The sequence below is a fragment of the Phalacrocorax aristotelis genome, chromosome Z (assembly GCF_949628215.1).
Source record: "Phalacrocorax aristotelis chromosome Z, bGulAri2.1, whole genome shotgun sequence".
In the NCBI taxonomy this organism is placed as follows: domain Eukaryota; kingdom Metazoa; phylum Chordata; class Aves; order Suliformes; family Phalacrocoracidae; genus Phalacrocorax; species Phalacrocorax aristotelis.
In genome coordinates this window covers 16,939,934-16,966,776 of record NC_134311.1, presented here as the reverse complement: position 1 = coordinate 16,966,776, position 26,843 = coordinate 16,939,934, and the positions used below count along the sequence as shown (strand labels likewise).

Sequence of the window (26,843 nt, the reverse complement as noted above, 5' to 3'; positions counted from 1 at the left end):
TCCTCGTTTTAAAGACTGTTCAGAGGAGATAACAGACCTGTTAAACACACCCAGATTCTAGCATAAACATGTTATGTTGAGGCACAAATCTCTCCTCTCTTTCTATTGAAAAAGGCTGGAAAGTGATGAATAACAGCTCTGTAAAGGTGTCTACTATTTTTCATGTGGCAAATTTCTTTACATAAGGAAACCAAAAATTCAAAAAGTGGGAGTATCTCTACTTTTCCAGTAGTGGAATTTTATAAATAAAACCTTAAAATAAATTGGAACATCCATAAGCATTTGAGTCCCAGGTGGATATTTTGTCTATTTAGCACTGCCTAATGAAATAGGTGCGTATTTTCTGTTTGTTGTAAAAGTATAATAAAAAGCAAAGGAGAATGCCCTTTTTTTTTTTATTGCTACAGCATAAAAAGGATTTCCTCCACTTCTTTTACTGTGAATTCTGTTGCAGCATTTGCTTAGCTTGCTGATACGAAGACTGCAAAAGCTTTCAGTGTGGATACCTACACTGAAATCTCTCTGAGTACAAAGTCTTTTAATGCTTTGAAGTAGTCTTTAAAGCACTTACCTTCAGCACCATCTGGTTTGTGAAGACACAGTAAGATTCTACTGAAAACTGGCAAAAATTGTGTCCAGTGCTGACACTGGATGTCACTGGGTGGCAATTTTCCACCACAGAGTTAGAGATGCTCGTGAATATGGTTGACTGTTTTCTAACTACTTCATACCATAGAGGGAAAATAGCTTCAGAAAAGCAGTTTAGGAGAGGATGCCTGGAAACACATCAGGCAGACACTTTCAAGCCAGTGAGACATCCAAGTGACTTTTAAGTGAGAACAGCCAGCACTTTGCACACAGCACTGCTTGTACTTTTTTTAAGAGCAATGCATTTAGAAGCATTCCTTGCAAATGCATTCCCATGGGATCCAGAAATTATAGGGTATAGATTTTGAGGATGTTTCCTTCTCCTGTTAAGATTTTATTAACTCAAAGTACAACTGTCCTGTAACATCATCTGTAAGGGGTGCTCTAAAGGATATTCTCATTATCAAGTGTCTCAGAAAGTAATTCATACAAATGCAGCTGCCTCAGCCACTGTTTTGGGATGTAAATCTTTGCTGTGAGATAAAGCTTATTGAATTTTCTAGGAGAAATGTCAGGCATCATGCTTCAGGAAACAAAAGAACTTGGCTGATGCATTTACGTGGTCCTACCCAGGTAAATAAAGGACCTGGAGGGATACAGATGTTCCTATACAGAGCCTCCTATTGTGCATTGCCAAGTGAGACCTTGAGCAACATCAGTGAATCAACCCCTGGCACCAGCAGTAAACAGTGAGCAGTGCAGCGAGTGCTCTGCAGAACAAGGCACCCGAGAGAGTTAGCAGTACCTGTAGCAGATTTACCTAATGGCATCTTACAAACCTTTCCCTCTGAAAAACAGGAAAACCTCACCAATAGCTTGTTTTACACATGTGCACTCTCAGTGCAGTTCTTATTTTCTTCACAGGCCTTGTTCCCATTACTGGTAAAGCATGTAGCTGTGTAGGGCACCCTGCCACTTTGCAGGTTTCAGGACAGCAGAAATGATAGTGTCTATTGCTAAGTGAGAGGTGGGAGTACTTTTGCCAGCAGCTGTTGCCGAAGACGCAACTCTCCCGTCCTCTTTTCCTCCTAGAACCTGGCAGCAGCAGCAACAAGTCTTGCTTTCAAGAGCCCTTCACCAGAACACCCTTTTCATGCCAAGAACGCAACACTTTATGACTGGAATGGCAGAAATAAGTTTTCCTGTGCTGCTGGGAGAAGCCAGTTATTTTGTTGATACCTCTTGGATGCTTTTTTATGCATACCTCCAGCAAGGGAAAGACAGAATCCATGTTTGAGCAACAGGGAAGGGAACTGAGGGCTAAGTACAAGACCAGGATCACACCCAGGATTGCCATTGTCTCATCCCAAACACTCTACTAGCTTGCCTGGGCAGTGGCAGTTTCTCTTCACCAAAATGCGCACCTTTAGTTGCTGCTGGAGGTTCCTCCTTTTCACTAAACCTGCATTGATCATTTACCCTCAGTGAGTAATCTCTCCTCTTTTCTCCTGTGCCACTACTGCATGTACAGTGAAATCTGAGGACCCTGTAAAAGAACCTGTTCTTATGGCTCAGAAACCTGCTGCCTTGTGAAAACTGGCCTTGCACTGCACAAAAGGGTTTTGTCTGGTTTGTTAATGGACCAGAAACATACATTAGAAGCTGCCACAATTCAGGTAAGCATTTTCAAGGAAGCCTAAAGTTATGTCACCTATTTGATTCCTTAGCAAACTTGTATATTAGTTGATCAGTGTTCTCAGACAAAAAATGCTGTATCACAGACCTCTGGCAGAATTGTAGTCTTGACAGTGCTATAAAAGCGACGGATTGTAAAGACCTAACAGTTTTCTCTCTTAGGCTGATTCTGCCACAACTGAATCACAGACCTGTTAAAAGAGAGCAGCCTGAAAGGTATCTCAAGAGGTCATCCAGACCCACATGATTTTGGCTTTTCTTGGAGCAGGATAGCTGACTGACAAAAGAGATACGTAAAAGATAGCTCTGTGTTCCAACAGCCTCAGGATTTCTTATCAGTTTCCCAAATATACTCAGAATAATTATTTTCCTTCCTCCTTTATACTGCTTGCCAGTAAGCACACTGGCAAAGCACCTAGCAGTTAAGAGTAGGAAAGGAAGTGGCTGTGCAGATGTCAAAGAGTAACATTTTCTTCAGGAAACAGATGGCTTGAGGTAGTATTTATAGCTGCCCATATATGCTAGACAAAAGCAGTCCATGTTACAAAATCTGGAGTATCTGGAAAGCTGGTGATGCATTATTAAATATGTACAAGGAGGATGGATGGTGGATGCTGTGTATGTAGCACCCTTTCTTCATTTGGAAGAGGTGTGTGGCGTATGAAGAACCTACCTGATTTCTGCTGGCTTCACTCTCTGATACTTGGGTCAAAGTTACATATTGACTGGTCAATGTAACAAAGAAAAGATGGGTACAAATAGTCAGCAGTATGTCTGGTGTATGCAAGAAGGTGACATAGCACTGATATTGTGCAGAGGCAGAGGATGAACTGCAGGTTATCCAGCGCTTGGGCTTTTTCACTTGGACAATTTATACTCGACATAGTTCTGTGCCTGGTTTTGGTAACAGGGCGTGTGCTATACTGCTCGTGCACAGTTCTGTACTTGCAACCCAAAATGCATTTATAAACAGAGAAAGAAGGTTTTACAAAAGCTCATTATGTAACAGGCTATGCTTGGATACAGTTGATGTACAGTCAGAAAGACATTTCTGAACTTGCAATAGGAAATGCGATATAATTTGAGAAACTATTCCTATTATGTCATTAAGAAACCATTTCATGACAGACAATCAAGCCTTGCAGTTTGATGCTACAAATGCAGGGACTACATTTTCACGGACCTTTCTGTCAAATTTTCATCAAGTAGGTTTTTAAAAGGCTAAGAAATATTTTGAGGGCATTAGGAGTTGAATCTTAGTCTACATGCAGACAAAAGTTGTCTCACCATGAGATCCATTCACTAATCCATTAATTCATACCTAGCATATGATGTGCTGACATTTTTACTTTACTTTTGACTGTATTGCATGGCCATATTCTGACTTTGTAATGGTAGGTGATGAGAGATGCAGCAAATCAGCTTTCAGAGAACATGTTTCTGAGACAGTTACCATTTAGGTATAAATAAGGGGATGTTGGAGTATTTTCTTCACTGTTATGCTGTCAATTGTATTTTGTTATGCCATTGATCTTACGCCAGCTTGATGTTATGAAAAGGTTTCTGAATGACAGTTACAGTGAAATGAACAGTAAACCTAAACTGTTTAACTTCTCTCCTTCATCTCCTTCATACACCAACTATGCTGACTGTCGTTGTTTTATTCATTAGTAATCTAGTAAACCAATGTATTTGCCCTCTAATATGGAGACTGAAAGGTAAATGAATAGAATATTACTAAAATGCTGCTCTACTAAACCAGGACAAAGCATAGCCCACCACCCTGCTGATGAAATGAAGTACCATACTTCCAGTTTTGATACTGCATGTACCCATATGCTTCCCACCTCAGATACCTGAAACAAACAAATGAATCAGCCAACCATGAAAAAACAGGGCTCCTAGCAAATTATTTTCTTTCTTTAAAAGAGGAGAGCCAGAGACTACAAGAAACAGGGAATTCACTACTGCTCTCCAACACCCTGTATACCACCTTTGGTACAGAACCACAGGACAAACACAGAGAGGTCTTATTCTGACATCTTTGGGGGTGACAGAACATGAAAAGCCATTCTTTGTATCCACAGATACAGTTTTACTAGGACACACATTGGTTCACTAGCAAATTACTTCACTACCTCCTTTTGATCAGAAATTTCTGAGTGGACGGGGAGGACCTTTTCTGCCAAGGGTTGTAATCAAAAGGGGTTTGTGTTCCTGTTAAAAGCTTTGGCTAACCAATATTTTTGGAAAACATTTGCTGGAAAATCCCTGATCAGCTCTTCTGCCTCTGGGAAATGCTTATGCTTTGCTGACAGAAGCCTGACTTAGACTCGTGCCAGGAGGGATCTGCCTGGAGGATTATAAACCAAACAGAAGGAGTTATGGCACCTGGATTCTATAGCTACTAAGGATACAAATATGCAGAGCACAGGCTTCAGCCAGTTGTAGATCACAGACTCAGCATTTCTCTAATAGGCATGACATCAGAGAGTACCACATGTAGGCTTTGGGGCCCCAGGTAGGAAAGAAACTACAAATTAGGAAAAATAAAATCAGCAGTTTATACAACATGAGTTCACCTTCTCCAGAGATAAAACCCTCCAGGCACTACTTTTCATGCTTACATCAAGTTGGCCTCTTTTGCACTGGCTAGCCCTGAAACTGCCCTAATGTGCTCAGGAATTGTGAATAGTCATATGCACAGTACGTGTAGCTCTCACTCGAAACAGCCATACCTCCCCAGCTGTATTCAATTATCCAATTATCTGGGCTGGGAGTCTTCCACATAACATCAATTACCTACCGGATATCTTTAACCACAGACCCTGAACATCTTCTGGTATCCCAATCCTATCTCATTTAGTAGTATCTATTGCCCTATGATACTTGCATAACTTGGTTCACCACACACTGTATGAGAATACACTCTGTAGAAACTGCTACCCTGCAGAGAGCAGGTGACTTTTTAATCCTCAGTCTCCAGAATAGGCAATTTCTTTCTTCCAGGATCTGACAATACTTACACCTTGGTCTGTTTCAAATCCTTTCACGAAGTTGTTTTATCCTCTACTTCAGCTAGATATTACAGATAGCTATGGCAGACTTAACACATCTCCAGTCAGTGCTGCTTCTGCCATTCACATAACCATAGTCCACACTCTTCACACCCTCAAAAATGCAAATTGCCAATTTGTTTTAAGCCCATCTACCAGACACAGGATCTCTTCTTCATATGCTCTCTTTTAGCACTCTGGCAATTGCAGCACATGTGTCTCTTCTCACTTTGCATTCAGATTTTTCATACTTACACAGACGACAGGAGGCCCAGTTAGAGGTATTGCTGTTCCTGGCTGACAGATATTTTTGGAGGTTTGGTTGTTTCTTTAAACAACACAGCTCAGGTCAGCTAGAGTGCTAGGTTTATTGCTTTAGCTCAAAAATCAAAGTGTTGCCAAGTGACAGATAAGAACTGTCGAAAGAAACTCAGAATTTCATTTCTGTAAGTGCATGCTTTTATTATTTCTATTTGTGGGTGTTTTTTTTTTGCTGATCTCTCAATTGGCTCAATTTTATCCAGTAGTACTCTGTGCTTATCCAAAGCCTATACGCAGGGCGCCTTGGGCATTCAGTCATCTTGGTCCATGGTGGCTGTATGGACAAACGTGACATCACTCTGAGTTACCCAAAGAAAGACATTTATCTCACTTAATTAAAGGCATCCAAATACTAAGTAATTCTTCCACAAGCTCTACCACCTCAGCTTCCCCTGTGGTAAGTAGGAAGGGATTGGTACTCCTGTAATGAGATATCTATAATAGGTAGGATGACTCACATTCAGGAAGTCCCTCTGTCATCTCACTGACCAGAAAGGAAGCCCAATGGTCAAGATGCACACAGCAAAAAACAGGCAAGAGAAACTGCACAGAGAGCAACTCCATTGTACTTAATCAAAGTCCTCTTGAGTGCCCACGTTATTTACTTACTAGGTCTGCAACTGCAGGAATTTAACTTGCATAATCTCATATTTTATGTCCCTGCCCACTGCAGGGAGGTTGGAACTAGATCACCTTTAAAGGCCCCTTCCAACCCAAACCCCTTTATGATCCTATAATTGTCTTCATGATACAAAACTTCTTTGGCAAACTTCCTATGACTTCCTTATGTTCTATTAGAACAGTCAGTAAAATAAATCCACATGTATTGGGATATTTCTTATCAAACCATAGCAGTCTTCAAATGGAAACAGATCAATGTAATCAAAATAAAGCAAATATATACATACATATTTGATATAAATAAATGTGTCAAGTAAAGATTGCCTAAAAGTCTGCTCTTGGACGTTGTGCAGTATTAACATCTGCAGAATGTACTCATAGTTTACCAGAAACATAGTGAATCCAGTAAGAGATTGCATATCCTCTGAAAGGTCCAAAGAACATTCAGTAAAAGGATCATGAGGGTGTTGACAGAATATGAAGCAGGTCTTAGAAGATTACTCAGTAATTTGAACAGATAGGAGCATATTGCCAGTGTTTGGCAAATAACAATAAATGGTAATTTAAAATTGCATTTATGCTTTCTTATTATTTCTACAAATTTTAAAGCTGAAAAAGGACCACTAAACATTAAAGCAATTCTTGACTCAACTGATTGACTGAACTGAAATCCTGATACTGGACATTGCCTCATTATCAAATGAACACCAAAAAGACCAATAAAACACTTAAAGCTCAAAAGATGAAACAGTGAAGTATGAGAAGTATCTGCACTCAGTGTGTCCTATTAACACTGTCTTTATTTCCTTTTTACAAAAAATAGAAATAACAACGGGCAAAACATACTCAAAAAAAATCAATGCTTTTGCCTTGGTCTCACTGAGGAGCTGAGCAGGCAGAGTCTTGTCTGAAACTTTGACAGTATATGCCATTGACAAAGGGAAATAACGATATATGACAATATACCCATGCAAGACACAAAGTACAAAATGTGTTCTGTGGCCCAACAAACATTTTGGAGGTTGCCTGTGTCATAACAACTTTCAAATTGTTACTTTTGCTCACCCATGCCTTTACACAGCACAGCTTACAAACAAGTTACATATACACATATATCATAAAAAAGTTTTGTATATGGTCTAACTGCTACAAATTAAGGCATCCTAACAGCTGCTGTTTTGCTGGTGAGGGATATGTCTCATATTAGTGTTTCAAAAGGATATATTTCAGGTACTTCAGAGTGAGACATCATGAGGTGTGGTTTAGAGGAAGAATTCCTGCAGTTCTGCCTCTTCATTACTCTTTTGACTGTCCAATTTCCGGCTTTTCCTATTGATGTCATCATGCCTGGAGAGAAAAAGAAGAAAATTACTCACGATAACACTAATAATATAGAGGGATTTGCTTTGTGTTTGTTTACCCAGTTTTATTCCATTTGCAAGTACTGAACTCTGAATTAATCTTCCTTGCTGAGCTTATTTCTCTAGACGTGACTACACAAATTACTGTTTAATAGTGTGGATTCTTACTGACTTTCTTGCAGCTCCTATTCTGAAATCAAAACTGGAAACCAGTGGAGTGATGAGGAGCTTTTTAAGTCATGGCATTAAGCAGTGCACTGTGATAACATTCTGGTGATAATGGATAGAATGTCCAAAATTTCCTCATCCTTTAGGGTGATCTTTTCATCACCATAATGAAAAGATCCACTACAACAAACGTTAGACATATCCTCTTTGTTTCTGACTCTACCTGTAAGGGAATCATCCAGTCCCCATTAATAATCATCAGAGGGAAAGAACACTTTCAGAAAGGTGATTCATTAGACTTACTTCTTGTGTCCGCTTAAGTAGAAGATGGTGGCAAAGGCGACAGGAAAAAAAGCAAGCAGCAATTCTGACATGGAGCCTATATCTCTTTTAACATTGTAATTTAGGTAAAATCTCAATTCAAGATTTTATTAGATACACAGATAAGGATAATTTGTCTACAGTTCCTCTTCATTTCCACACTAGGTAAACTTAAATTTAAAAATAAAATCCATTGTATATGAGACTCAAATGATAGCTTGCCAATTAAAGCAGAAAAATTGAACACTAAATATTTGTAACATTCAGTTTCTTCACTTCCTTTCACATGTCCTTGTTCTGAAGCCTCCGTATCCTTCAATTAACCTTCTAGCTGAAAGATTTTTGATTAAGCATTCAGCCCACAGCAACTTTCAAACAGGTTAAAAGGCTTATTTTTAGTTATTACTGCTGAACAGTAAACACCTATAATACAAACATGACTAGCTGGTTTGTTGCTGCAAAGGACAGAAACTAGCAGGAGGTTAAAATCCCAGAGCAAAGGGCATGAGTATGTGTATAAAAAGTTTGCCTTAAACTCATGTATTTGTGAGCCTGATTCCTGTAAACCAGAATAGCTTTATTCCAGTCTACAATCAGCACAAAGAACCAAATAACCCCAAGAGACTGATACTTCAGATGCTTAGATAACCTTGTGGTTACTTCAGGATTTAACAGAAGCTGATGTTCTCAGGGACCAGAGTTGTGGGTCCTAATAAGATCATGTGAGGGATCACTTTACTTTTAAATCCCCTTCATTCATCTATATTACTGTTGCCACACACCCAAAGCAAGAGCAAAAGACATAGAATTGAGCTATTACCAATATTACTAATTACTAATGAAATTTCTAGTATCTTCTGGTGCCTGTGTCACCCCAGAAATACTAAATATCCCCTCATGCAACAGGCACTGATGCATGATCGTAACAGCTCACAACAGAACAACTGCAAAGTGTCTGGGACAAGGCCTAGATTACTTTCATATTGATTTTATACTGTACTAGTTTGAATCATAACTATTTTATTATACATACAGATAAGCGTCCTTTTTCTAGAGTACATATTTGAAGTATTAATTTATCTAGCGCTAGGTCTAGCAGTGGGATATCTGTTAGATTGGATCCACTTACTATTTTAGAAGCATGCCCAGTTTACTATCTGACAGAAACTTGGTCGTAGATTCCGCTGATTACCCCTGACATATGAAACAATTTTTTGCTGTTGGTAACTGCAGCAAATACAGGGTTTTGCATTGATATGGTGAGTTACAGCTTATTTTAATGTACTGCAGATCTCAGATGATTTAAAGTGTGGGAAAGAACCATTCATTGGCACACATGTAAGACTGAAAAAACTACAAGCACTGGCCTAGAGTTGTAATACGCAAAACACTAGCCAATCCTTCCAAAAGGGGGGAAAATAGCCCAATCCATCCTGCACATATGAAATTTACTCTAGGGCCTTAAGAAAAATAAGGCATATCAGTTTTTAAAAGGACACTAGAAAATTTAATGCAATCCTCTACTATTAAGCTGTGACCAATTTGAAAAGTTAAACTACAAAGTCTTGATGTACTTGGGTATTTTGAATGAAAAAAAAAAAACAACAAAAGAAATAAATAGAAGCTGGAAACTGGTGGACAGGAATGTCATCTGACTGAAGGGAGATTTTACATAATGACTTCAGTTTTCAGAAGATGCTAATAAAAACCCTTATACAAGGGTCTAGAGTTAAAATGGGTTTGGGACTGTGTCCAGAACTATAAACCCCCAATATAACAGTATACAAAGGTTTAAAATACCAAAGACTCTGCTGTTTTTCAGAAAGGTTATTTTACAAAATAGCTCTGAAATGGTAATTAAACCGTCTCTCCAGACCATCCAGGTAAAATTCAGACAGCGTTCAGTAGTGCATGTAGGCTTGTAGCGCATGTGATGGTAATGTTTTTCTATATTTGAAATTTGATAGCCTACAGGACAGCATGGAGTGGACTAACAACAGGTACCCATTTTGCCATTCAAAAATCACAACACATAGTAAAAGGCATCACGAAGACTGGCTTAGAAGCTCTGAGAGCCTTCAGGTTTGCATTCTGATTTCTGAAAAGCACAATACATCTTCCTTTCTTATATGATTTTTGGAAATCGCATGCCACAGACTGACACACAATTTGCCCACTTCTGTCCTAATCTGTGGGTACAATAACATCCTCCTCACGCTGTGCTCCTTGTGCTCTCTGCTCCTTGTTTCCTACTCTCTGGTTTTCCATGTGCTCACTGCCATGGGGGCACCTTCAGGACACGGTGCCTGGATCAGCAGGGCCTGGAGGGATAGCCAGGAGTTGAGGCCCAACCTCCACCCTCCCAGCAGGTGACTCTGCAGCACTGCAGTGGCAGCTAGACCATACCTGTCTCTTGCTGCTTCTGGGGAAATGCCATGCTGCCAGGGACTTCTCACACAAGAGCATTTACACAAGGCAACACTGAATTACAACAACTGGCTACATCTGGCTCTAACATAAGGATGAGATTAATGGTTTTGTATTACTCCACAGTCTGGACAGGCAGCTGGGTGTTTTGACTGGAGGCTGCCCACTGATGCTTCCTCAAACTGCTGCTGTGCAATCAGTTTTCTGCACTGGAATTTCCCTCTTTGTTTTCAGGAGAGAATGAAGCCTCTTGGAAACCTTACAGTCTGTTTCTGGTTTCACAGCCATTGTGCCAAAGACTTCAGAACAAGACTTTCATTACAGAAATAGAGTTTTTAAGTATGGGAAGGTCCTGGCATTAGAAAACAAGTGAACAAAAAAAACCTATTACACATTTAGAAAATAGTAACTTGAAAGTAGTTTAGGCTCCCAAACTGCAGAATGACTAATTTATAATTTTCCCAGAAGTATCTTCAAATGTATAACTCTGGTGCAAATAGCAATCATTTCCAGGCCTAATTAAGGATTTACATCTCAGTGTAACAGAAAAAAATTATAATCACAAGAATTTGAGTGTTAAAGCTGTATAAAAACAACAGGTAATTTTTACAAAGCATTTGCTTATGAACACACATTTTGTCAAACGTTTTTTCCAAAATGTCTTTATGGACTTTGAGGGACTGGCCTCTATCTGCCTTAATAGTCCTGATGGAACATGTCTAAATTAATGATTTTGAATGCAGTCAAAGTTATCAGACTTTTAAAAAACAGATTTAACTTCAGGGTCTGACAGAGCGTTAATAAAAATATGCAAAAATAGGAGAGCACTAGACTTAAAGTACAGCATTCTGCCTCATGTTCTCTGTACTCTCCAATTAGAGATGAACTGCGGTCTTTTTGCTCTCCTCATGAGAGGAAATTTAATTTCCATTCTCATCTGGTACTTGACTTTCATTCAACAGAGGCTGAATAATCAGCCAAAGTGCACTATACTCCCTGGTGGATTTATGAGTATGAATACTTTCTATACTTGCTTGGAACTGAAATCCTGTAGCCAGTTCAATGGTGACATCAGCAGAAATCTATCATAAATTTCTGCTTTTCTAGGAATTTAGATGTTCATCTGTTCATCTACTTCCCTTCTTGTGCATCAATCAATTCCAATATTTCACTTATGAATAATGTTAGCAAACACATGCAGTTTGAGAAAACAAAGCAACAGAGATGCTAAACATCACCATGCATAAGCACATACCAAGCATAGTTACACAGAAGTTCTTCATTCAGCGTGCTAAAGGGAAGACTGGTGTAGCTGAAGTAAGGACCCTAAAGAAGTACAACATCATATCAGTTAAAAACATGCACTGAGCTTACTACGTACATAACATGCAAGTCTACCAGAACACGCAGTCAAATAACCACAATAACATTTTAACAGATTTCTTTTTGAGTTAGTAAGGCTGAATCTGTTACCTCTTTCAGATGTGCACTCTGGTCCTTTGGTTGGTATGAAAATGTATTCTTTCCACAATTTTGATGTTGGCAATAATGACATGCAAGCATGGCCTTTTCACACACAACATGCGTTTTAGAGTGCAAGCGTCAATACTGTTAGAATTACCTCATCCAACTCTTCAAATGTCTTAAGGAACTATGAAAACTGCTCATGACCTTGCAATCTATCAGAACATCTTTGAAGACAGACTGTCTTTTCCTCTGTCGCTATAAAATCTGAATCACTCTTTTGAAAAAAATTGCCATTGTGTTATGAAAATATTTTATCTTAAATCAGCTGTTCAACTAGATGGTGCATGTTTTTAAAGGTTCAAATCAGTAGTTCATACTGTGATTCTGAGTAAACTCTAATAAATGTAGTCCCACTTCAAGTTAGGCTATTAGGTGTCCTTTGAATTTTCATTTCATTTCAGTCTACTACAGCACTACTGTTGTAGCAGTACCCACTAACATGGGCTGTTCACTGTTTCCCAGTTCTCGATTTCCACTGGTTTTTTTCCATACTCATTTTGCCTCTTCTATGCCTAAGATTTTCCTGTGTTTTTCTACCATTACCTTGTCATACTTTTTACAGCACATAATTCACTATTCCTCCTCCTCTTGGGCTGCTTTATGTTCTTTTTTTCATCTTGAAATTATTCTTTCGCCTCATTTCTTTCCACCCACCTCTTCCCTCCCCCCTGTCTTTCACAGAGGATTAAATCATCTACCATTCCCTTTCACTCAACTCTTTATTGTATCTCCAGATGCTCACACTTCTCCTCTCTGCTCCACAAACACACTGTGCTCACCGTACTTCCTACCTCTGTCTCCTTCATTCAATACCTCTTCCCTTCTCTTGGAAGATACATTTGTTCAAAGTATCTTCTCCTTTCTTTCGAACAAGCGAGCCAGCCTCCTAACTGGAGACACCCCTCTTTCTGTTGGAATCCCAGAAAGGGCACCCTCTTGACCGCCCAGAAGGGATGATGTGGATCCAGTACACTTCGCTACAGACCAGCCATGAGAAGACTGTGCTATGACCAGAGGGTGGGCAAAGAGGGCTGGGTACTGACAGCTTCAACAACTAGGGGATGGCTGTACCTCCCACAGAAGCAGGAAACACAATTTCTGCTATTTTTCCTCCTTATATTCTACCACTTATTATCCTGTTTGCCTCATCAGTCTTGGCTATAGAAGAGGACAGGGATAGTCATCCACTTATTTACTCCTCAGAAATCCCATGGATTCAAGTGTGGCATTCTCATTGTACAACCTTTCACTCACAGCAACATCAAACATAATTTCCAGATGAATCATGTCTTTGTGGAAAGCTTTCAACACGGAACATGTGAACCATGTGCACTAAGAGTACGGACTCTGACACAGCAATACCTGCCACTCCTTGGAAAAACTTTCCAAAATTAAAACAGTGGATGGATGGGCTTTCTACAGGTCAAATATAGTAAAGCATTTGTGTGCAACCTTTTGCTATGTAACGGCAGCAAGAAGAAGCTGTCAAACTTATTCATTACTTAAAAAAGAAAAGAAAAAAAAAGGCCCTTCTTCCTTTCAGTGCACTCACTGGCTTGTTTCTTCCTTTTGTGAGAGCTGCTGGATTTCCCTTGCTGTCTGCCATCTTCCTTCCTAATGAGGTAAAAGGCAGCGTTGATGAGGTTTTGATCAGGTTTGCTGTTTGACAGTTGTTGTTGTTATTTTGGTTGCCACTCAGCGTCTCCATTATGGACCGAAAGGTTCCAAAAGGCCTTTTCAGCTGGTCCCCCACTGGCTCCCCAGAGCTGGGTGGAGCCCGCACAAGTCCTTTGCCCCTGTCTTTATCCTTTTCCTCATTTAGTTCTGACTCTGCTAGCTCCACCTGCACCACAGGCTCCTCAAAAGTTACTCGGAGTTTCAAATTTTGGGAGGTTCTGCGCTTTGAAGACGGAGACTTGAGAGCACTCTTAGGGCTGGTAGCAACCTTTTGTGCAGTGGCACTGTCGGTGCTGGATGGAGAGCTGTCTCCACAAAACTGGCTCTGAGGTACAGTACCAGACTGATACGGGGCTTCATTATCTGGATCGCTGCTCTCTGAAGTAGGGGAGGGACTGTGGCCATCCACAGACTTAGAGACCCTGATACCAAAAGGGAAGCGGCGTCCTGCTGCAGAAGTGTGTTTCTTAATCATCAGGTGCAAACTCTCTGTGCTCTCAACACTCTCCACTATGGGCTGAGGCCTTGGTTTGTCAGTTCTTTTCACAGGGGCATTCTTGTGGTCCTCAGAATTAGCTGAGTCTGTGTCAGACTCGCTGAGTGACCTCTGCATCAGTTGCCTTAGTCTGGCTAACTTCAGCTCCCTTTTCTCTGGCAAAATCTTCTTCACGTTCTTGGAGGATGCATGAGCATCCTGAAATTCCAGTGTCAGCTTTTCCTGCATACAGACATTTTCAGAGATTTCCTTCCCCAACAACTGGCGCAAGATTTTATCTGAGTCCTCATCTTTTATCTTGGCTCGAGTGCGACTAGAAGTTCCCAAGCTGCCAAGAATCTGAATCCCATCTTGGGTGTTCAATTTACTTTTTGGTGGAGACAATTCATCTGCTTCAGATGGTTTCCACTGGGCTTTGCCAGAAGCAGGAGATGATGGTGAGCTTAAAGAAAAAAAGAGAAAGAAATACCACAGGCAAATTAATGCACATATAAAATGTGAAATGGCCATTTCCAGTGTACGTGTCTGACTCGGCTTATTGTTACTTATCTTCTTCATCGCTACTCACATGGAATTCATTACTATGATGCCACAGCGAAGATTACATAGAAAAGGATGTAATCCTGCTTCCACTCCTAATTAGGATTTAAGTCTCTTCACTTTCTCTTACAAAGAAAGCTCCTTAAAATCAAAACTTAGAATGGTTATTTCAATGCCAAAGATGACTTTCTGAGGAAAACTTTAGAGAAACTACTGTTTCCTATTTGTGGGAGTTGACATGTTTTAAAAGGCGAAAAAACCCTGCAAGGCTAAATGCCTACTATCCAAGTCACATCATAATACAAAAGTAGCTTATTCTAAATACTGTGAAAGTAGCAGCTCTCTGCATAGCAATGATTTCATATATCTAAACTTCATCTGGTATTAATAATAGCCATATAAGACCTCATAAAAAGGCAGGGGCATTTGCACTCAGAACCTTTTCAGATATGAAATATTGAAAAGCATCAGAAAGGTGACAGGAATTTATTTCAATACTATTAGAATAATAAATGAAATTTAGAGCTCCAACTGTTATATAGTGAGGAAACAGCAATCTCAATAAGTCTGATTTGCAACATAAATTACAGAGACCATTTCCTTCCCCATGACATATGCCAGAGCTCATAACACTACATGTTCTGATTTTAAAACACTTTTCCTCTAAGCAAGGGTAAGGTGACAAAATTAAGGTTAGTGTGAGGCAGTGAATTCATATATTTCATTTCTTTTTCGCAAGCCACTTCTACTCTGATGAGTCCATAGTTCTCACAGTGTACAAAATTCACATGCCTATACTAGCCACATCATCTTCAATTCTTCTTTCACTTCTTCTCCTGTGGCAAACTGAAACAGACACTGAAGAATATGCTTGTATCTGCCACACACATTCCTAGTAAAAGTGATAGGTTCTCTTAGATTTGCTAATGGTTCCTTGGATGACGATAATATCCACAAGTGAGTTTTAGCTGGAAGGAAAAGTAGTAGCCAACAATGAAATAAAATTTTAAACAATGGAGTATCATTTTCAGACTTGCTCACTTAAGAAAAAAGATGTTGAAACCTACACTTTTACAGGAATAATGAATGATGGTCACCTGATCTTATCTGATACTTAAACAGTCCTGGTGCTCAGCAGTACTCAGATGCAAGCCCACTTGGAAAGACCAGTCAGCAAAAATCACAGAAATCAAATTTGCTGGAAGATAGCATTTGGTCCCATTGTTCCTGTTTAACTGGCAGACAGGGAAGACAAAGACCATGATTCTAAAAAAAAGGACAAGACAACTCTTGCCAGTGTGGTTTCCTACTTCAGCAGGGGTTTGGAGTTTACAGCCCTTTCCTAGCTGAAGTTCCTTTACACAATTGCATCTCCAATCCCAATGTCTTTGTTATCCAGTTCTGTAACCATTTGCACGTCACTGAAACGCTGACACATGAATTTCAGGGACATGGAGCACTTGTCCAGAAGAGCACTTGAGATTCTCTGAGAATGGGAAAAAAGCACTCACTGCTCCTACAAGTTCACACTTGATGACCCACAGCTCTGACTTCTGCACAAGCTTTTATGCCGCCTTTATACTTCAACAAATATGTAGCCCCCTAACAACTCTGAAACAAGAAGTGCTGTGTATGACTTCCAGAGAGGAAAATGAATTAGCAGATAATGACAATCTGAGTCCTATTTGCACGTGAATTACTTAATTTGTTGAAAGTCTTTTTCAGAATGCTATCAAAGAGAAGTAGGGTGCTTGCTTGACTTCCATGCACCACACAGGAAGTCTATTGCAGAAGTCAGAGAGAGGCGTTTGCCAGCTCCAGCTCCAGTCCTCTTCCTTTACTTTCCTCCTCTTTAATGTTAGTCAATTTGCGTATATTTCTGGGACTTCTGATAGGATATGTAAACAATACATAAAATTTCTGGAGTTTTGACTTTTTATAGAAGCTACTGCAGGCAAAAGATTTAATGAGTGTAAGGAGTCTTATCAATCTGAAAGCAGGTTTTGTTGGTAACTGGCTTTATGAATTACTGCTGGCAGTAATGTATGGCAGAACACCACAAGGTCAAACTTCACAACTTTTCTAGGGGTTTCTAGGATCCTCTGCTATTCATCTAATCCAAAATATATCTATTTCACTGTAAATCTGATTTTCACTCTGTTGGGAAACAGAAATTATTGATTTCATATTCAAAATTTCCCATATTTATACATTACACTATCAAATTCTAGAAACTCAGCTTCAAGCCCATGGGGTAAAAAACCACATTTACTTTAGAGAACACATCTACTATTTAGACAGGTCACAGCTTCTTCTGATAACCCATGTGCCATGAAACTGTGCAAATCCAGGCTGAAGCACAATTCCAGTCACCTTACCTTGGGGACAGGGGCAGTGACTTGCCCTCTGACCGCTGGGCTTCTAAAAGCTGCTGAAGTTGGTTCTGTAATGTCACACGTTCCACTGTCTGCCTGCAAGAAAGTGTAAGACTGTTTACCTTGAATTGTAAAACTGTCAGCATTAGTAAGCTACAGGAGAACTGATAGTACCCATTCAACTTTGTATTAAAAAGAGAAGTCTTCTTCATCTATACTTTACCTAGTAAATAAAAGAGAAATTATAAATAATAGCATAAACAGAGACTTTGAACTTGTCTCTGAATCCCTGTGGACATTTTGTGATCACTGTACCAGACGAACTGAGAGACGCTTACTTGTTAGAGATTTTTTATTATACTTCATAGAAGGACAAGTGTGGGATCATAAGCAGCAGTTCATTGGAACTGAGTGGCTCACAGAAAATAATAGTCCAGAAACAAAGATACGGCAGAACAAACTTAGGGCCACTTGGTTCTTACTTCTTTGTGTAAAGAAAGAAGACAGGTACAGATTAAAAAGTCACTTCCTACACCTGGTGGATGGCTTTTACTCAGCTAAATGATAGCTCAGACAACTGCACTCGCCTTTTCTACCTGCAAATGAACTCAGGAAGGAGCTTTTGCCCACTGGGAATGTAAGAGAACAACTTTTTCTTGGAAAGAACAGGTATTATATATGTTTAATTAGCATGAATCTAGACTCCTTTAGTATTCAATGTAAGCTTAGGGACAAGATATCTTGATCATCAGTGATTATCCATTTAATCAAGGACAAGCATTCCTTTTAGAAGAAAATTATGGAAAGTTGGCAAGAGAAAATAGCCTTACGTTGTCCTTGTGCAACACGTGACCATATATGGGTAAAAAGGGTTAGGGGACTTCATCTGTAAAGACCACCAAGACCCCTGAAGAGAGGAAGGCATGCACAGAAGACTCTGAAGTGGAGCCAAGAGGAGTGATTTAATGCCACTGCACAACCTATATAGATTAGAATGAATAAGTATTAGATAGGTAGAATATGTATGGACTTATTGTATAAATATAACGAGGTAGCCAGCTTCGGTGTGCTTGATTTGTGGAAAACCACTGAGCGCCCAGGCTTGCGCAATGCTGAAATAAACCAGCAATGTCTCTTCTGAGTGTGTGATTATTGAATCATTGCACACCAGGTGACAAATTCGCTTTTCAGACAACAGGAAGTCCTGGTCCAATCTTCTTCAGCTGTAGGATGGAGCTAAGTATGACCTGTGTGTATTCAGGGAAGTAGGGAAAAACACATCTGCTTGCTGCCCAACCTTACTAAAGATCCTGCCTGTGCTCTGCACCCACTTAATACTCAGTAGTGCTGTCACTACTGCAGTTTAACTCCTTCAGTGTGATGTTGTGATCTACACTGCTTTGTAGATAACTTTAGAGACCAATGTTTAAAAAATTGCAACAGAAGATATAAATCATTAGTAGTATGAAAGTGACATCCATTCCAGAAACTCCATTTACCATAGAACTGTAATCACAGTCTCTGTTGTCCTGCCACATACTTATTTCCATAGGAAGGAATCAGGTGAAAAAGGTAACCTGCAAACCTTCAAGTACTTCTATGAAAATGAAGGAATAGATCGATTTGCCACAAAAAGGTCTTCTTCCTCTCCCTGCTCCCTTCCAGTTTAGACTTTCCATTCCAACATCAAAACACCCCTTTAACTTGTTGACCGCCACATATAACATTCAATCTTGTTTAGTGACCTGTAAGTTCCATTGCCCCTGAACACTGCACAGACAGAATTATTGGGAAACTACTAGAAAACAAGAAACATCTTTTTGTTACTGTACTGTACATATGCTATGTTTCACCTGGAATACAATTGGTACATTTGGTTTTATTCCTGATCCTGAACAAATGACAATGTGAAAATGACTTTTTACCTGGTTCTCCCAGGCTCTGCTTCTGTTGCTGTAGAAGTAATATGTTTTTAGTACTGTTATTCTTATTGGATATGCAGAACTAATATAGTTCTCCGCCAGTGAGCTGGAGTCTTTCCTAACTCACATGCCATCACCAGAAGAGTTAGCTGCGTTCCAAATGCAGTCTTTATAATTGGCAATGTCAAAGCCAGAAAGAATCCAGATGACTGTTTAGACTAGGAGTTGTACTTACAGGGCTGGCAGAAAACAAACATTTTAACATATCAGAGTGTATCTAGAAAGTGCTACAGAAATAAAAGTGGGATCTTGAGATACTGCCTTGCCATCACATTTTACAATACAACCATGCTTTATGTAGATCCTTTCTTCCTTTAATTTTCCATCTTCCTTCCTCTTGCCTACACACTTCCTTAGACTATTTTAAAATTACTCCTACCATCTGTCAACATTGGCTTATATCATAACTCCCCAGATACCCTCTTTTAAAAGCCAGGGAAATTTTCATTTGAGATTAGATTTTGATGCAGTTTATCTGTTTTATTTGCCTTTTATGCTTCCTTCAACTCTATTTCCATATATCTAAATAATGTAGTTAACAGCTTCTTATGCTTTTAGCTTTAATGGAAATCTCTGACACCCCTTCTGCTGAATTAATGTTCTCATTCCATTTCAACAATTTATTGTACTAAAGGAATTACTTTCCTCCATTTTCAGTTTAACTAGTTAGTAAATAGCTCACAGAAATCCAGACATCTTGCCAGCACTATCCTTAGTGATATATAACAAACACATATATATCTAAGATAACATTGAAAATAAGGGATCACAGCTTCTTGGAATAGCAATGTTGCTAAGTATTAAAACCAGACTGATTTAGGAGACAAGATCGCTGCAGGGTAAGAGGGTTTACTTACTTCATCATATTTAATGCCCAATTTCTGAGGATCTTAGATTAGACAATGTTCCCAGTAAGTAATATGTAAGGACCCTTCTGTGTCTGCTTAGACAACTGTGGACCCCAGCTACCTCCTAATGCAATCAGGGATCTCGGTAACTGAACAGGGAACAGGCTCAGGCAATGGGCTCTACTGAAGTTTCTTTCATAGTATGTTGCCTTCTCCGGTTTATTTCAAATAAAACAAGAATGGCCACGCTACAAAGCAGAAAATAAAACAGTTTAACTAAGTAAAAAAGAGAGGAACATTGTAAAGTTTATACTGGGTTTCTTACTACACCTTCATATAACACTGACAACCACCAAAAAAAAAACCCCACCAAAACAACCCCACCAAAACAAACCAGCAACTTGCACACATCTTACCATACTACTACAGTATTTTTTTCCCAGTTATTTTTACATCTATTCCTATGAAGTTTCAGGAAAAATAATGGATTTTGTTCACAGAACACAGAAAAGTGGTGGCAACAGAGGATATTTAACCACTTTCTCATCCTCACCTTTTGACTTATGGTTTGCCTTATTTTTTGCCTTGCCAGAAATTTTGGCTCGGTAGTGTATCAAAAAGACCAACAAGTGTCTCATTCATGAATTGCTTTGCACATCCAGGTCCATAAATGTCAGACAGTGCAACCCTTTGGGAATGCAGGTAGAATGGTCTGTCATCCAGCAGCATTGTAAAAGAAGTCTAGGGAAGCATTAATTTTGTCTTTAGTTCTCACTTGGTCTCTTCAGGCCAGGAAAGCCCAAACAATGCAAGTCATTACAGCTTATGTCAACAGTGCTAGAAACCATGTATCTGTGCAGGCAGGAATTTTCTACACTGGCAACTAAAGTTTTTTTAGACAGATGAAATCAGTGAGGTAATAACTGAGATTGCAAGACCTATGGAGACCTCAGGAAGTAAAATGAAAGCCAACATTTTGTACAGACTCTGTGAGAAACTTTTGTGACTGTCCTAAGCAGTTTTAGTTCAGAAAGTCCTACTGGACTGACCAAACTTCTACAACTAGCAAGAGATGCAAACCAAAGCTTTCATTTTGAAGCCGGTAACAGCTGGTTTTGTAGGCCACTTCCCTTTTTACCTATGGAAAGAATTGTTCGGTTCCCTTCCTCTTTTGGGGAAAAGTCTCAGTTAATCCACTCATGAAGATTTGATGGAACATTTGTAGTTACCACTTATTTCCTTCTTTCTAATATAAACGCTTTTCTCTCTAAATGGAGACTTAGACTCAAAAGGTTTTGCTATACTCCTGTGTATTGCCCATCTGAGCTGCTTTGGATCAAATTGCTGAAAGATGTGAAAACACTGGCAAAATGTTATTTTATTTTTTGGTTTTGTGCCTTTTCTTCAGGAATGGCTCCAAAGAGTATGATGGATTGAGGTAACTCCCCTCTAGAACTGCTCTGTGTTGCTTTGATGACTGGAAGAGCTCTTAAAAAGAGAATGAAAGATCGTACTTCCTCTTTGGTTTAGGACCTTTGAAAGTAGATCTTGCTAGGTGCTGGTCAAAGACAGTTTCTGTGCTGCTGTTCTTTCACAATATGAACCATTCCAGTCTTCCTGTGGTTGGGGACATACAGTGTTATCAGAGGGAGGCTTTTACCCCTGGCTAATAAGGCACCCGAAACAAAAGAAGATTGCATCATCCGCTCATGTTTACAGCAGCAAGACTGGGAAGCACATAAGGGCTTTCTGTGTTGATATTAACCATTGAAGTAATCCATCATGATACAATCGTAACTCCTCTGCCTCTAGAACAATGTCCATTAACACCAGTAGAGGTAGGTGGAGAAAAAACAGGAAAGCCAGCACAGCTGCCCAAGTTGGAGCTATTCCTTGGAGCAGTTTGAAGTGACTTAGACTGTAAACTGGACGTCCATCTGTTGTCATCTGATGCTTTCAGGATCTTCAGAGGTGCTGTAGCCAATGAATTCTCTCGCTATGCTAGAAGTAAGGCCCCTTGAAAAGCTACCCCAGGCATGTACTTCATACTGTCCTTGCATTTTTATGCAGGATGGGGCTGCAAAACAGAGCAAGAGTCTTCCTCCATCGTCCCCTTTCGCTCCTGAGCATGGGCCTCTGAACATGGCCCATTGCTTCTAATCAGAGCCACTCATGGCCTGAGGCCTGCAGCCCAAATAACCATGCAGAAGCTGTCCTTTCAAGCAGAAAACAGAATATTTCACTGCCTCAGTAAACTGCAACAGAGTTGCACAGGATACTCACAACTCTTTGAAGAAGAGGAAGAAAAGGCTGCTGCTGCACTTACTGGAGGTAAATCTGAAGGCAGAAAAGATAGGCTGCTGAGGGAAGCAGATTTAACTCCAACTGAGGCAAGCAAAGGAACCATCAGAAGCCAGATAAGAATCATTTAAATGACTTCCTATGCATGTAGTCTGTGAAATGGTGGGGGAGGGGTGGGTGGGTGAGTGCGAGGAGAGAGACTTGGAAAAGGGTTTATGCTTTTGTCAGGAAAGTCAGAACTAGACTACTTCTATGGGGATAAACAGCCTGCTGACTGACATAAGTCTTTCTTTTCCATACGAGCGGTAACAGTTGTATCAAGTACTGGGTGAGCACTGAAGAGAACTGAAACATGGAGAATCTGTAGCTGCCATTTCTACTTCCTCGTGCATGCGCTTTTTTTTCTGCTGAGTTATGGGGAAAAAAAATTCATTATACATTGAGATGAGTCAGGTGCTAATGCAGGCTACTCAGGAAATACCCTCTGTTCTGTTTTTTTCCTTTATATCAGCTGATTTATTTATTTTAGTATTTCTCAGCAAATGAACTAACTACAAAACACTTGGTACTTTGAAATGTCCAGTGAACAATGTCAGACTGTAAATGATGAAAACTGAAAATTATAATAATCCTTAATTCACTGTTTGCATTTATGAAAGTATAAATGTAAAAGAAGACTGAAGATATAACAAAGATAAAATGCCTTTATAATATAAAACTTAGAGGTACAAACATAAAAAGCATACTTCAGATGCAGGAAGGTGTTCTGCAGGGACAGAGGGGACTGCTACTACACACTCCTTTTGCTGTAAAAACAGTACAAAATAGATACCTGATTATACCAAAAGGTTGAATTAACAATACAGATAATTTTTAACCGTATTTTCAAGACATCCAGTTTGAAACTAAAAATTTCTGTCACTGTAGTGGGTTGGCCCCAGCTGGCAGCCCAGCCCACACAGCCAGTCTCTTGCTTTCCCTATCCCTCAGTGGGACGGGGGCAGAAAATAGGATGAACAGAGGCAAAAAAGCTCATTGGTCAAGATCACTTGGAGTCACTTACCAATTACTGACATGGTCAACAGAGACTCAACTTGGGAAATTTAACTTAATTCATTGCCATTATTGATTGGGGTATTGGGAAACAAAAAAGGGCAGACATTTAAAACACCTATCTTCCCCTTTTCCAGGCTCAACTTCACTCCCAGGTTCATCTGCACTCCAAGCCTCTCTTCTCCCCCCATTCTCAGGCTTCACTCCAGACACCTGTCTTCCCCTTCTGTCATTGCTGCAGGTTATACCCAGTCTTTTTGAGTGAGGCAACAAGCAGCACAGCTCAGGGTTCGTGTGTAGCAGTTTCTCTCTGCTGCTCCTTCCTTCTCACTTTTTCCTGTGCTCTGGTGTGGGTCTTTTACAGGCTGCTGTCCATTCTGCTCTGGTGTGTGCTTTATCCATGGGCTGCAGTCCTTTCAAGGGGCGTACCTGTTCTAACATGGGTTCTCCATGGGCCACATTCTCTTTGGGGGTGTGCCTGCTCCACCATGATGCACCTCTTCTGACCTTGCTGTTCCCTCTGTCTGTCACTCTTCTGTTCTCTCCTCCTCTCTGGCATTTTCTGCCCTTTCTCAAATACGTTTTCACAGAGGTGCCATCAATTTGATTCATGGGCTTAGCTCTGTCTTGCAGTGGGTCCATTGCAGAGCTGGCTGGAACCAGTTGTGTCTAGCAAAGGGCAACCCCTCACCTGTTCTCACAGAGGCCATCCCTGCAGCTCCTCTGCTAAGACAGACTTGTAATTTATACCAGTACAATTACCCACATGCTGCTTGCATAAAGTGATATGGTGTCCTCTAAACATGGGATTGTCAGAAGCCATTTTTGTAGCTTGTGGTAGCTCACAAGCTCTTGACCACGTATCTAAGACGGGACAACGTTAGGCCAGTGCTGATGGTTTCAGAGAGTCTTACGAACTTATTGACACGCTAAGTCACAGTAACTACACCTACAATAAAAGCAAGCAATTGCATAAATTTTTGTTTCAAAATAACAGGCTCTTTACAGAATGCTTATTAAAAACTTACTAAAACATTAAAACCAGGTTCTATGAACTAAAACCAGAACCTATTTCCTGAGTAGCCACTGTGGGCTTTGGTGATCTTCCAAGCCCCAAAAAATCCCTCCCGCTACTATTTCCATTAGTCCTCCCAACATCAACACCCAGCACTGTAATTGGGAAGAGCCACTCACAGTATATAAAAGGATGCTATGCAAACAGAAGTTATGACAAGCAATGATGTGATCCCAATGTATGCAAAGGGAGAAGGGACCAGATTGCTTCCTACATACCCTTTTCCACTCCCAATCCCTTCATCTATGTTCACAGCAAACTACCACAAAGAGAACAGCTGAAAAACTGAGCTGCTAAAGATGAAGGGGCAAATGCTTGAGAGCAGGAAAGAGTGGAGAAATAAGGCAGAAATATGACTTGAAAATATTATATGTAAGAAGCAGAAAACAGACACTGCTAATAAATTGAAGACAAAGTAGGGTATTTTTAAAAAAATTATCCCTCTTCTAATAATGAAACACTTACTCCTTCAGCTGCTTAGTTAGCTTGACAACCTGAGAGGCCAATGACATACATGTCTCCACAACCACTAAGTAGCGGGAACACATGGTGTGCCCATGTCGCTCAGCACTTTGTGAGGGTTTCTCTCCCGCGTGGTTTTGCATGGTGACATTTGCTCCATATTCAACCAATGTCTGTAAAAACACAAAAGGAAGCATTGACACTTGTAAGTCTAAGTCTCTGCTGCCACTTCTGGTCAACCACAAGAACGGCTGGACACAAAGCACTCCTGAACAAAGTGTTTGAAAATGTTGGTATAAGCCAATCATTTTTAAAAATCAGTCACTGGCAAGTCTGTATGCAGCTTGAACTCAAAACACATACAACTAGAATCTATCACTCAGGTGCAAGGATAACACAGAAGAGCGAGCTGTCATTCAGAAGAACTATAAAAAGACTATATTCTTTCCTTTTCCTTTGCAGTTCTACTCAATTAGTTTGTTTTCTGTTCATTTGTTTGTACAGCACAGCATGACTTGTTGCATTCATACAGTGAGTGGGACCACTACATGAAAACTTGCAGTACTTACATTTAGGCACCTATTGAACAACTGTAATGAACTTTTGCAGATGCAACTGTCTATGCACGAACACATTGGTAGCCAGTTTATATAGGGTGGCGATGAGTTGTAATGGCTTACCAGGTCTGGTATCTGCTGTTCTTGGGATCTCTGCACTGCAAGGCATTGCAACACACTCTTAGAATCTCATTTTAGGAATGACTTTGCTACAATAGTTGCTGACTCCTTTTGTGGTTTAGCTCTCAATTTCCCACCACAGCAGAATCCCTGAGTTTAAAACACTCAACGCAGCAGTCTCAATGTTCTGATTTCTTAGCCAAGTGATGTCTGGATATGAAAGGTATGGAGATACCTTCCAACAACTCCTTTAGGTCAGAGAGACACAAATTTATTTTGCAGAAAGAAATTTGTACCATGACTTTTTCAATCTGGGTGGGGTTTTTTGGCTTTGTGTTTTTTTTGTTTTTTTTTTTTCCCTAATGCTGAAAGAAGTCTTGTTGCTTTGCACTTGCATGGTTACCCCCTGTTTTCTTTTAAAGCGATACTCAGTAGGTGTCAGCTTTTACTCTATAAAAAAAAAATAATGTCTCATACTCTGATGTACACCCCTGTCTTACAGCAGTAGCAGAGAACCAAAGCTTGCTGCTGGACAACTGTCCAGGTTGTGAGCATGACATCTGAGTTACCTCTGGGACTTGAATCCAGAGCGTTGTAAGGGCAAAAGAAGTTCTGTCAGGCTGACCTCAAGACATCCAATAACTGAAGTAAGAATTAAGACCAAACCTTCACTCTTTCTGATCTGTTTGTGATAATCAGTGTTATGCACTATTGCCTTTACTGGAGAGCCTAGAATAGGACCTAAATGTTCTCAGCAATGTTCAGAGACACATTGCTCATGGCACTTTGGAAAAAATTCTGAACAAAACCATAATGCATTAAAAAACTACAGCATCATCAACATTATACATACACCCACAGAAGAGGAACTGCATGGCTGAGCTCTTGGTTTACTTATCCAAGCAGAGCTGCTAAGCCACTGAGGACTGGAGTGGCTCAGAGAGCAGGCACAGAGATCTCTACATCTGCTGTCTGGTCTGCTAAATCTGTATAGAAAGGAAACTTATGAACAGTCTTGCACTGCATCTCCTGTCAATAAATTTGGTATAATTTGCCAATACAGAAAATCAAGAAGGGAGAATCATGACCCTGCAGAAAGGAATCTTGTAGTTTGGAACATGACAGGAGTCTCACCTGCCTCTAACCACAGTGAATGAGAGGGCTGGGGAATCACTGACAATTGTGACCCTCCATCTTTTGTACTGCCTCTTATAATCTCCCTGCATCCTTTATCACTTCCTTCTTTTCACCAGATAGTTCACTGCACATTGT

At 40.0% G+C, this 26,843-nt stretch overlaps 1 protein-coding gene across 4 annotated transcripts in view; it reads right to left on the bottom strand.

The window, feature by feature from the left end:
- Nucleotides 1–7,063: 7,063 nt before the first annotated feature.
- The window catches only part of SNCAIP (synuclein alpha interacting protein), a 103,750-nt gene continuing 83,970 nt past the window's right edge, over nucleotides 7,064–26,843 (bottom strand). For 3 of the 4 annotated variants that reach the window (XM_075078607.1, XM_075078606.1, XM_075078608.1), the window contains exons 8-12: nucleotides 24,898–25,067; nucleotides 17,177–17,269; nucleotides 13,638–14,700; nucleotides 11,814–11,884; nucleotides 7,064–7,628 (exon numbers count right to left, since the gene is read on the bottom strand). In XM_075078607.1, coding sequence (XP_074934708.1) covers nucleotides 7,544–7,628; nucleotides 11,814–11,884; nucleotides 13,638–14,700; nucleotides 17,177–17,269; nucleotides 24,898–25,067 — 1,482 coding nt within the window. In that variant the 3' untranslated portion in view covers nucleotides 7,064–7,543. The remainder of the gene's footprint in view (nucleotides 7,629–11,813; nucleotides 11,885–13,637; nucleotides 14,701–17,176; nucleotides 17,270–24,897; nucleotides 25,068–26,843) is intronic. The other variant, XM_075078609.1, reaches the window with a different exon arrangement.